Here is a 12,792-nt window from a genome sequence, read left to right as displayed (position 1 = left end):
TGGACCTCTTCTCCACACTTGTAAATGAGCCATAATTGTAATAGTCACTATGATTTACTGAGTACCTATTCTGTTAGGTTTTTACCTGTGATATTTTTAATTTATAAAACAGTCTTCTAAGCTAGGTCTGTTACTATCTCCACTTTACAGAGAAAATTTGAGGATCAGCGAGATTAAAGAATTTACCAAGGTAACATAGCTAGTAAATGATGAAGCCTGGATCCAAACCCAGGTCCATCTGACTCCAAAGCTCATGGGAAAAACCCTGGGACATACTGACTCTCAGATGCACTGCATGAATAATAATTCAAATACATTTAGAATAGATTTTCAACTAATTATTAGGATTAGCATGTACACTTTCTATATATCTTTCATGAGGTTATGCCCAGTGTTTGTTTCATAATTTCAGGAGTAGAAGTATTTGTTTATGGTATGAGCAGGGATTCAAAGTGTGCCCATTGCACAAACTTATTAGGTAGTATTTCCTTTCATATTGACACTGTTTATGGTCCACCTTTAGGAAAAAAGTGCATTTGGAAATCTCCCTCCTGTATCGCTCATTCACCACACTACAGTCACTTGGGAAACTGTCAAATGAGGTCAGATCCCTTGTTCATTTGATAATTTAGGTAGAAGAATCATGCATATGTTTATGCAAACAGCCCTGGAGGAAGAGTAAGAGAACTATCAGAAATATTCAAAATTAAACGAGAATTTTTAAAGTGTTTTTAAAAATCTATTACCTTGATTTATTGACCCAGTGACTCTGAGGTATTCTATCTTTAGGTGATCCCTAAAGGGAGGATACAAGGTACATAGTGGGACAAGCATGGGTTTTTTGATTCACAGACCTCTCAAACCTCTATTTTCTCATTTGTAAAATGAGGTGGTTGAATTAAATGAGATATGTAAAGGCAGCTACCCCTGTCCCTAATTTGCTAATTATGCTTATTGTTAGATATCTCTGGTGACTTTCCCACTAAACCTGCACTTGGGATATCAGGCTGGTTTGGAAATGGGCCCTGATTCTTACTACAGTTAGTACAGATACATTTTGGAGTCCAGCAGACCTAGATTTGTATTCTAGTTTTGTGAACTTGGGAAAATTACTTAACTTTTCAGCTTCAATTTCTTTATCTGTAAAAAGGATAAGTGCCTCAGTGGGGTTGTTTTGAGACTAAATGAAAAAGCATATAAAGGGCTTTTCACTATGCCTGATACATAGTAGCCTTGCTCAAATAATAGTAATGACTACTGAAGGGACCTCACATATCACTATTTTAAGAGAAGAAGAAACAGTCATAAAGAGGTGACAAAACTGAACCCAACCTGTGAGTCAATGTGAGGTCTGTTGGTGGAACAGTTTAGGTACTGGCCCAAAAGGTGCTAGTTGATGTAATAAAGTGAGCTTCAGAGGTGAAAGTGTTTAAGTTGGGGGATAAGACAACATACAACCCATTTAAAATGTGCCATCATTAATGAGCACCACTAGATAAAAGAATGAGATGACAGAATTAGGTCTGTGACTACAGCCTTTAGAAGGAGCTGAAGTCATAGTAGTTGGGGAAAAGGTGGGTCTATGACAAGAGCTCAAGACAGAAATGAAAAAGTACAGTATAGATGATGGGCCAAATAGGAGCAGGGCCTTGGGATAGACAGATGAAGAACTGGAAAAGGACTCACTCACATGCATGTTACAAACGCAGAAATAGGCTCAGGAAGTTAACCAGGGTTTGTAAGGTGTCTCCATTCCAGCTCAAAGGTTCTCAACCCTGACTGCATATTAAAATCACCTGGGGAGCCATTTAAAAAAATTAGTCTTGTGCCAGCCCCATGGCCGAGTGGTTAAGTTCGCCTGCTCTACTTCGTAGCCCAGGGTTTCACTGGTTCGGATCCTGGGCGCAGACATGGCACTGCTCATCAAGCCATGCTAAGGCAGCATCCCACATGCCACAACTAGAAGGACTCACAACTGAAAAAATATATACAACTATGTACCCAGGGGGCTTTGGGGAGAAAAAGGAAAAATAAAATCTTTAAAAAAATTAGTCTCTGGGCCGGGCTGGTGGCGTAGCTGTTAAGTTCGCACATTCCGCTTCTCAGTGGCCCGGAGTTCACCGGTTCGGATCCCGGGTGTGGACATGGCACCGCTTGGCAAGCGCCATGTTGTGGCAGGTGTCCCACATATAAAGTAGAGGAAGATGGGCATGGACGTTAGCTCAGGGCCAGTCTTCCTCAGCAAAAAAAAGAAAAAATAGGAGGATTGGCAGTAGTTAGCTCAGGGCTATTCATCCTCAAAAAAAAAAAATTAGTCTCTTGGTTGCACAACAATGTGACTAGACTTACACTACTGAACTGGTAGTTTTTACTACTCAAAAATGGTTAAGATGGTAAATTTTATGTTATATGTATTTTACCACAATTTAAAATAAAAAAAAATAGCGTCTGGGTCCCATTCCTATAATCAGTATTGTTTTTAAAAGCTCCCACGTGATACATTAGTATCATATATATTAATGTGTACATATTTTATGTATATATATTATGTGTATGTTACATATACATATTAATGTAACTAGGGTTGAGAACCATTGTCATTGTTTCCTATACTAATCTAATGACCTCCCTGCTATTTAGCCAGTTGCTGGCTCAAGAAACATAAACAATATGGCAGCCTCATTAGATGTTCTAATGAATTAGTTCCACTAACCATATGAGCTTATAGCCTCTTAAACAGGCCCCAAGGATTTGGCCAATAAAGAAAGCTAAGTGGGCCTCTTGCAGAAACTGAACAGCTAGTTACTAACTTAGGTGGAAGATGCCATAAGACTGAGTCTAATATGAACTCTCCATGCAACCTCTTTATGCTTCTCTCTACCCTTCATGATGAGAATTAACATTTATTAGGCACTTTCTGTGTCAGTTATGCTAAGCACTTTACTATGTCATTTAATCTTCACAAGCTTCTGAGGTAAGTGTCATTACCATCTCCCTTCTAAGCTCCTTGACTGTCTTGAAAACTGCTTTCTCTCAGTGCCCAGCTTTATTCCCGGATGTAGTTGATACCAAATAAATCTGCTGAATAAATTGATGAGTTCACAGATACAGTAGGGCTCAAGAGGTTAGGTAACTTGTTAAATAGCTTGTAAGGAGTTGAGCTCGTATTGGAATCCAGATCTTGGCTCCAAAGCACACACTTTTAACCAGTAGTCTGTGACATCCACTATCTCCTTCTGCTGTCAGGGCCTCTGTTATCTCTACTCTGTATGGCCTATGTCCAGCATAAAGTTTTTCCTGTATTATATATGTTAAGACTCTTGTCTGTAAGTAATAGAAACCCAATTTGAACAAGCTTAAGCAAAAAGGAATTTATTATAAAGATGGCAGTGTCTCACAAAACCCAAGGATCATACAGTTGGGCCTTAGGAACACATAAATCAGGTGCTTGAATGCAGTCAGGATTTTTCATCTCTCCTCCTCCACCTTAATCCCAGATTCTCTGGGAAGGTACATAAAGGATGGGTCCTGATACAATCAGGAGGATAAGGTAGAGAAGGTGGTAGAAAAGGGGTGCTGTGGAGACAATACAATAGATGTTCACCTAGCGTCTTCACCTTGACTGCCCCATAAACATATATGCCATTTCCCTCATATCTACGATTCCAAAAATGCCTGCACCTAATATAATCCATGGACAACTGCACGTCACATGCAACTACTGCATCCAGAAGCAATAGTATGGTATGGACATGCCCCTTCCTCATCTAGTTCAGTGACAATCTAAATGTGGCTCCTCTTGATCCTGCAACCTTTGATCAACTTAACTGCCACCACCAGATCTAACATGTAATAGTAGAGATAGATTAACCACAATCAAAACTCTCTTTTAGGAAAGGAGAGGGGCACACCATTATCAGCCACCAGGTCTGAGTATGCACCATTTCTACCTGGATAGGAATAAAGGAAATAAATTACAGGCATAGAAAAACTTATCGGAGTCAACGTATTGATGCACCCTCTTGCTTAACCAGTCTGTACTTGGGCCTAGGGCATGCTCTAGAAGAGCAGTGATTCTCAAACTTGAGAGTGCATTAAAATCACCTGGAGGGCTAGTGAGACCTGCAAAAACTCTTGACACAAGCACTCCATTTAAACACCAGTACTAAGAGACTTGACCTAACTTTAGCATGGTTTCTAGCTGCCTAAGGCTGAATCCCTGGGATGACCCAGTTCCCATCTGGAAAAGCTCAGGGCTGTCAAAAGAATTTATAGTTTGCTCTTGCCAACACCTGACATAGGCCCCTGACCTCCTTTCTTAAAGCATTTATTAAAAAGCTCTTACAATTGTGAATTCTTCCCCTGTCACTTTGTATATATATCTCCTATAACTCTGGAGTGTCTCTCAAAGACCATTCCTTTGAATTGTAATCATCAGGAAGGCTAGGGCCTCTGTCTCCTTGTATCTGTGGGAGGATAGACTCCTGTCTTCGATAATTGCCAGCTAGCAGACACAGCTGCCTGATTGCATTTACACTGACCAACCCTTTGTAGTTTTTCACTTCCCTGACTTTACTGAGCCCCTGCTTGCTCCTCTACCTTTCCTCATTCTCCCTTTAAAACGCCCAGTTACCTCTGCAAAAATGGAAATGGAGCTCTGCTCTTTCCCCTACCGACAGTAGTTACTGAGTAAAATCTGTTTTCACTGCTTTAACTAATGTCAGACTTTGTTTATCTTTAATTTAAACCACGGATTGCTGGCTCCACCCCCAGAGTTTCTGATTCTGGAAGTCTGGAGTGAGGCCCAAGAATTTACACTTTTAACAGTTCATTGGTGATGCTGATGTGCTGGTCCAGGGACCATACTTTGAGAATCACTGTTCTGGCTCTTGGGCCCTATTCACCAGATATGATTTTCTAGTGATACAACTTCGTAAAAACCTCATTTGACTGTCTGTTCATTTGAGGGGACTCAGAATGCTAACAAGTGTCAAGAATCTTGTCAAGTTATGCTCTTTGAATCTTCAGATCTGCTAAAGGGGATAACCTGGCTGATCTGGTTGCAGCTTCTATTTCTTAACATTCTACCTAAGGACTTGGCTCATTCTCCCCAGCATTCTGCTCAAGGTCTCCAATTCAGAGCTGGGATAGCAAATAATAGGCTGAGTTCAAGGCTGTGAAGCCTCTCTTTTCTGATCTGCTCTGGGAATGTTAAACTTGCCCCTTCTTCCTTGCATTTCAGTTGAATGCATTTACAGAGGGAGAAATCATCACATTTGTGGGAGTTGGAGAACAAGGAATACTATGGAGGCTTATACAGATAACCTTATTCCAACTGCCGAGATGCCAGTTTCCTAATCAGTGAAACATTTGAAGTGAGATAGAGTTCTATTGCTATAAGTCAGCAAAGCCCATGAATATCTGACCCTCGGCAATTGCAGATCTCTTAATACAGGCAGAAGGGCTGCTCTGTTTTGAGTCTCAAAAGCAATAAGCAACAGCTTCACTGTCAAATAACACAGAATGCCAACTTCCCATTAACTGATGTGGGAGATCTCCAATCTCTGCCAGTTCCATATTTTAGGGTCTATAATTTGCCACACTCCATTTCTGGTACCAGTTCTTGAATTAATATTTTTTTGCTCATAAGTAGTTTCTAACCTGACTCTGTCTTAAGCAAAAATAGTAATAATGATATGGGGGTGCCTCAGAGAAACTAATGATCATGCCTCAGGAATGATCTAGAACCTGGGACTTAAACACAATGAAGACTCCTTATCTCTCATATCGCTCATCTTTTGTTGTAACTTTGTAAATGGGGGGAGGGTCAGTTCCTAGAAAAGGAGGGCTGAGCAGACAATCCAATAGGTGTCTATTATACTAGAAAACCTCTGTTCTTTCCATCCTTCATCCCTTCAAGCCCCTGCTCTCTCCTTTCACTGCTTGTTTTCAAAAGAGTTACCTATGTGCACTGCTTCACCATCTACTTACTCTTTGCCAATCTGGCTTGTTCTACCTCCACTAGTCTTTCAAGATAAATTCCTTTATGGAGTTTGAAGCTTTTTCAGCTTTTGCATCCTAAAAGACTGTTCTCAGACTTCATTCATGTTGACTACTCTTGGGTTCTGTACTTTAGCATTCTAACTCTGCCTGCCATTATCTCCCACCTTCCATTAAGTTCCAAGCCAGATCTGGCTACTACTTACTGTTAAGAACAGATCTTGTTTTCTGCCCTCCCCCTGCTGAAAGAGTGGGCCCTAAAAGCCAGTCAGAAGACCGGTACTAAATCAGAATCAACTGAGAAGCATGCTGAAAATAGATTTTTCAAAAGATTTTGATTCTGTATGTCTGGAATTGGAGCCCTTGCGGTTATTTTGTGAGAGCTCCCTGACAGACTGATTCACAATGAGGTTTCCAAACAAAGTCCTAACTATAGGCACAGTGAGTACCAGAAAGGTACAACTAGTAGTTTAATTTGTGTTGGTGCTTATCTCCCTGACCAAACAGATCTTGAAGACAAGGGATACTCAATTTCACTTTGTCTCTTCACTGCCTTGGGCAAATAAATAAGTTTTACTATTCATAAATTGGAGCCAGGAACTCTTCCTCAAAAAAAGTACAGTAGCTAGAAGTTAAATGGATTGCTACAGCAATGTTGGTGGTTATTATTTTTACTTTTCATATGTGTCCTTTCTCATTCATTAAAAACTACGCACATTATCTTTTCCCCTGAAAGGAAAATTCTCACTTCTGGAGAATTTTAGCATACTTTAGCCGAATTCAATTAATCCATGTTACTTCCTTTCCCATGATGCATCAGTCCTTCCACCCAAGCTGCTTATCCTGGGAAAGGCGGTAAATAGCCTGAAGCAACTCAGTGGATGCAAGGAGGTGGAGTGCAAATCCTAAACACATATCATCATGCCCCGCCATTTGTGTCCCTGTGAGCGCAAGGGCTGACAGGAGTGGTAATCTTGTTCCAAGAACGTATCCCGAGGCCGTAGTGAAGACTACAACTCCCAGGATGCCCCTCCGCCGCGCCCCCCCAACCCCCCAGTTAGAAAGCGTGTACCATAGAGAAGACGAGGCAACATGGCTCCCGGAGGTGGGGGGGAGAGGTTTTACCTCTTTTGAAGTGGTGAAGAGCAGCCAGAGAGGAGAAGAAACAGAAGTGACTAGATCTCGTCATCGCTTTTATCCTCCCAGCTTCTCCAGAGTGCAGTCGGCCTCACCTCCCCTCTCCACAAAAATCCAAGCTGTGGTCTCCTCCCCGCCCAGCCCTTATTCCCTCGCTCGCTCACCCCTCCCCTCGGGAATCGTTTTCCCGCCCCCTCGCCCCCCGCGGAGTGCGCACGCGCCCGCCCCCAGCTTCGCGCCCAGATCGCCGCCTAGCCTGCTCGCGCAGCCGCCGTCTCGTCTGCCCACCGACGAAGCATGGGCGTCCAGGGCTTCCAAGAGTTCCTTGAGAAGCGCTGTCCCGGGGCCGTGGTACCCGTGGACCTCCTCAAACTCGCGCGCACGGTCTCGCGCCAGCAGCAGCAGCACCAGCATCGCCAGCTGCCACCTACGGTAGCCCTAGCGCCTGGGGCTCCACGCGCCGCCAGGGGCTCCGCTCCTCTGCAACCGCCGCTCCCGCCCGCTGCCTTGGGTGCCTACTCCGGGGGCGCGGGGCCGACTCGGCACCATCACCCCGGTCACCACTTCCACCACCACGGCCAGGCGCACCCCGGGCTGCACCCGCCGCCGCCACCCCCTCCGCTGCCCGGGGCCCGGGTGCTGGTGGACGCGGGCTCGGCGCTGCCGCGGCTTTATGGCGGCTACCAGACGGATTGGGTGTGTGGCGGCCAATGGAACGCCATGCTGGGCTACTTGTCAGCGCTGTGCCAGGCTTGTGCCTATCCCGGCGGCGACGGCCTGGAGCTGGTGGTCATGTTCCCCGGGGGCCTGGGCAAGGACCGGCTGGCCGAGTGGGGCCGTCGGTGCCAGGCCGAGCGGCAGACAGCGCAACTGATCGTGGGACACGTGGGCAACAAGGGCACCCCTCCTCCACGGGCCTGGTTCCTGCCACCGGCCTGCCTGAGCCACTGCGTGAGGCTAGCACTCATCCGCTTCCGGGTCAAGGTGAGGGAGGGGCCGGATCTTAAATAATAAGCCCCACACCTATTCCCTCCGAACTAAACACCTAACCACCCACCCACTTACCTGCCTCCCATCTACCCACTCACCGCCCGATCAGCTAACCCACTTGCCTAACTACCCTCGATCATTTTATCCATCTACCTACGCCTTCATACCACCCTTACGGATTTGTTCTCCAACATAACCACGTCTCTACCCATGTCATCCTGATAACTCCCTTTACCTTCACTTACCCAGTTAGCCTATCCCTAAGTTTTAGCAGAATTTCTTTTGTAGCCACATTTTCTTCCTGCTGTCGTCTGCCTCAAGCTGAAATGCCTTTTTCCACTTTTTTCCAGTTGGCATCTCTCTTCTATGTGTCTCTTTCCAACCTTGCAGCAAACGTGCTTCTACCTCCTCCTGCCTTAGCCTACACAAACAAACCAAAAAACCCACTGATTCAGTCACTGTTCAACATGTATTAACCTACTGAGAGTAAGGGGTTTAAAAGACGTGAGACAGGGTTCCTACCCTTGGAAAATCAAATATATACACATTTATTTAATGGTATAAAATGTGTATGTGATTATGCTTTATGGTGCAGATTATAAGTACAGTGCCTTTTGTGCGTGTGTGTTGGGGGGATATCTGTGGGCTAAAATGGTCAAGGGAGGCTTCCTTGAAGAAGTTGGACCTCACTTGGGTCTTCAAGGATGGGTTGGATTTGAGTGAATTACGGGTTTGGGAAGAGGCTGCTTTAAGTGGGAGAAAGAAAATCGCAGAAGCAAAAAGGAATATCAAGTGTGTAAAGCCCGATGGGCAATTAAGTCCAGTCTCTGTGTGTAGTTGGTCACTCCATATGGGGCCTGGGAAACAGCTTGGCAGAATCCCCAGTTCTTGGCACCACTGCTATTGCTCTGTTGCTTTCCCATACTCTTAGGTTTCAACTCCTACGTGTAGGGAATAGCAAGGCTTGAGAAGTAAAGGACGTGGGCAGGAAGAAGAAAAAGAAAAGTAGTACAGGGTTGGGTAGGACGAAACCTCAAACCTATTTCCCAACCAAGGCTCTTGGGGATGTGCTCACAGTTAGAAGACAGGACAGGGAATTGTGGAAATCATAAACTAAAGAAATGGTGCTGGATGGAGTAATGAGGAGGAAAACGTCAGCTGAGAGACTGAAAGACCAGCATAGAAAAGCTTGCAGTGGTCGTAGAGCTTGTGGCTAGAGTCCAGTCATGCTAGACTCCTTGTGCCCCGTATCAAATCTGTTCTTAGGCTGGGTAGATTATAGCTGTTTTTAATCCAATCATGAGCTAAGTTAAACATAGAAAGTAGGAAAAAAATGTATAACAGACACTTGTTTGCTTGCTTTCCTGACTGAACATTTTTCAGTAGATTCTTTATTCACAGCCATTCTTTCCACTTTGTTTTCACTGCTACCACTCAAGCTTTAAGGACTTTTTACTTCATTGTCATTATTAACCTGGTTGCTGGCAACAGTGGCTAACATTGATGGATGCTTACTATGTGCCAGGTGCTAATCTATGTGCTTTAACAACAAAAAATCTCATTTGATCCTCACAATAACCTGTGAAGCAGTATTATCCCTGCTTTCCAAATGAGGAAACTGAGGCACAGGAGGTTTAGAAACTTACTCAAAGTCACCCAGCAATAAATAGCAGAGCTGGGATTCTAGGATTCGTGCCCAGGCAGTCTGGCTCCAAAGCTCATGCTCTTAACAACGGTGCTCTAAAATGAGTCTTTCTAAAGTGCCGGTGTGATTAGATCATTCCCACACTCCGACTAAAATCTTCCCTGGCTCCTGGTTAAGACAAGTCTAGATCATTCGTTTATATTATCCGTGTCTTGAGTGCTTGCTCTGGGTTAGGTACTATGCTGGTTGCTGAGGATTCAGAGGTAAATGAGGGGATCTGTGCCGTCAAGGAGGTCAGGGTTTTAGTAAAAGAGACAGACTGAAAACAAAGTTGCAGATACTGTGAGTTAATTGCAAATGATGAAAAATGTGGCCCCTATAGGGAGCATGGCTAATTCTAGGTGAGGGTGTGAAAGTTGGGGGAGGCTTCCCAGGTTGGTGCTGAGCCTTAAAGAGAGCTGGGATGGATAGTTCTGATAGTGGACATTTGTGTGGAAACCTAAAATGGCTTGCTGTGAGCTCTGAATAGATTTTGATTGGCGGTTGGCAGGACCTCTGAACACCGAGTATGGGTTTTTGGTTTCTAAAATTTTTTATTCATGCACCCCATTAGTCAAAATTTTTGAGAAGCAACCCTAATGTGGCCTCCTGAAATTCTTCATCACACATGGTCTCGTTTTTAAAATCCCAGCAGATCATCAAAAAATAAGATGGATTGGATAGATGGATCAATATGTGATAAAGCAGGGGTAGTAAAACCGGTAGAATCTCGGTGGTTGGTATTCCACGTTAACTGTAAAATTATTTCAACCATATGTTTGAAGTTTTTCATAATAAAATTTTGGGGAAAAAATTTTCAGAAGTCCTCGTCAGTCCTGAGAACCACTGTTTGGGTAATATATCAGTCATTCCCTGTGCTAGATTATAAACAAACTCTTGTCATATTCTCCATAATGTCGTATATATTTTAGGTGCAGGATATTTGTTTTTTCCTGAATGAATAGGTCAGTGATCCCAAGAAAATGGATTGTAGGAATGACTTTTTTAAAGTGTGTAGTGTGGCTTTTAATATATGTGGTGGATTTAAGACTGGCTCCAAAAGTGCATATGTAAAGTATCTGTAGACGTTATCAATGAGTGCAGCTCTTTCTCCTATTTAGTGATTTTTGTCGTTGTTGGAGTGATGGAGAACTTCCTGGTTTATAGCACAGACTTGAAAGATATTGGTTAACAACAGATTGTGGTTTGCCTTTTCAGAGGAGTGGTCCACTATTTTGAAGATAGCACTTTTTCGCTTGGATGATCTGCATGCCTGTTATTTCTTTTGACTGAAATGCTAGTGCTTCAAAACAAAACCCACTACTGTATTTCTCTTCCCCTTAGTTTTGTTCTTCAGAGTAGGCCACAAGATATGCCTTTGTTCCCAATCTCATTTTCATTTGTGATAGAGAAAATAGAGGTGGAGGGATTAAATAAAAGATAAATTACTGATTTTTTCTGTTTAGCTTTAGACAACTTAGGACTTCCTATGAAAAGATTCAGTGTATATTATTGGGATGAATTATGTCATTTGGTTGGATTCATGTGTATGTTCTGCACACCTTTGCAAGTGGTAATCGCCAGTAGCAGAAAAAATTAAACCCACAAACTGTTAGCCTGATCTCTTCCTAAAGGTCTCAGAAGTAGAGCAATCTAAAGCAGTTTTATTATTTTTTTTAATGATTGGCACCTGAGCTAACAACTGTTGCCAATCATCTTTTCTTTTTTTTCCTTCTCCCGAAAGACCCCAGTACATAGTTGTATATTCTAGTTGTGGGTCCTTCTAGTTGTGGCACCTGGGATCCAAGCTGGCGAAACCTTGGGCTGCTGAAGTGGAGCGTGGGAACTTAACCACTCGGCCAAGGGGCCGGCCCCTAAAGTAGCTTTAGAATGTAGTTTGGGAGATGATGTGGGGTGGTTAAGGGGATGAATGCTTTGTTTTAATGATTAATATATATTAGAAAAAAAAGATAATCAACACATCAAACCCACCATTTCAGAGCTATAATTCTTTAGAATGGGGCCAATTAAAGAAAAGTGAATTGATTTAAAGAAAACTATCATAATAGTGCAGTACTTGGATGTGGCAGAAATCATGTTGTTGGTACATGAATGACCAAAGTTTAAGAAGTCTGACCAAGAGCACATGTCGTTTTATGCTTTTGTTCTCTAGAATAAAGTATAACAATGGCTGTCATGGCCTCCTGATTATTTACTTATCCTCAGTCGTAGACACATTGAGAAAAGTCAGTGACTCTTCTAGTTTCTCTAGTGGAAGGAAAAATGATCCTAATAGTAATTATTACTATTTCTTGAGCACCAAGTTGTATATAAAGTGTTTTTTAAATATCTCATTTAATCCTCACAAGCTTGCAAGAATGCACAGTATTCTTCCCACTTAACAGTTGAATAACTGAGGTGCAAAGAGGTGAAATGATTTTTCTTTGGTCTGGACACTAGTAAGTGGTGGATAAAAAATCTTGTTCTGGGTCTGTTTTGCTCAAAGTCTCTTTCCACAATTCTACCAACACTGTTTCCTTCTTTTTGTACATTCTTGTGTAAGATTGTATACTTTTATTGGCCAGATAATATGGGTGGATGCATAAAGAAAAGCAATAAGTAGATTTATTGAGCACTTAGTTTATATCATCATTGCTAAATATATAATACTTCCAGAACAAGGCAAATGTGTAAGCTAAGTGCCAAGTGAGTGAGTCATGTAGTGATGTTATAGGAATTCAAAAATAGCAGTCTTTATTTTCTGCATTTTCAGTCTCTCCCTCTCTGGTTTCTTTCACTTACAGCATAAACAATCTTTAAAAAACAAAAACTTCCTGAGGCCAGCCAGGTGGTGCAGCAGTAAAGTTTGCATGTTCCTCTTCGGCGGCCTGGGGTTTGCCAGTTTGAATCCCGGGTGAAGACCTACACACGTCTTGTCAAGCTATGCTGTGGCAGGCATCCCGCATATAAAGTAGAGGAAG

General features: G+C 42.9%; 1 protein-coding gene and 1 long non-coding RNA gene across 2 annotated transcripts in view; one reads left to right on the top strand and one right to left on the bottom strand.

The window, feature by feature from the left end:
- LOC124245606 (uncharacterized) overlaps positions 1-7,264 on the bottom strand; it is a 35,798-nt gene extending 28,534 nt beyond the window's left edge. Inside the window, exon 1 of the long non-coding RNA XR_006890289.1 lies at positions 7,126-7,264. This is a non-coding gene — a long non-coding RNA (uncharacterized LOC124245606). The remainder of the gene's footprint in view (positions 1-7,125) is intronic.
- An 83-nt stretch (positions 7,265-7,347) lies between these two features.
- FAM120C (family with sequence similarity 120C) overlaps positions 7,348-12,792 on the top strand; it is a 99,443-nt gene continuing 93,998 nt past the window's right edge. Inside the window, exon 1 of the mRNA XM_046673066.1 lies at positions 7,348-8,121. Within this exon, the coding sequence (XP_046529022.1) occupies positions 7,435-8,121 (687 nt within the window). The 5' untranslated portion in view covers positions 7,348-7,434. The remainder of the gene's footprint in view (positions 8,122-12,792) is intronic.

The sequence above is a fragment of the Equus quagga genome, chromosome 10 (assembly GCF_021613505.1).
Source record: "Equus quagga isolate Etosha38 chromosome 10, UCLA_HA_Equagga_1.0, whole genome shotgun sequence".
In the NCBI taxonomy this organism is placed as follows: Eukaryota; Metazoa; Chordata; class Mammalia; order Perissodactyla; family Equidae; genus Equus; species Equus quagga.
This window is presented reverse-complemented; position numbering and strand designations above follow the sequence as displayed.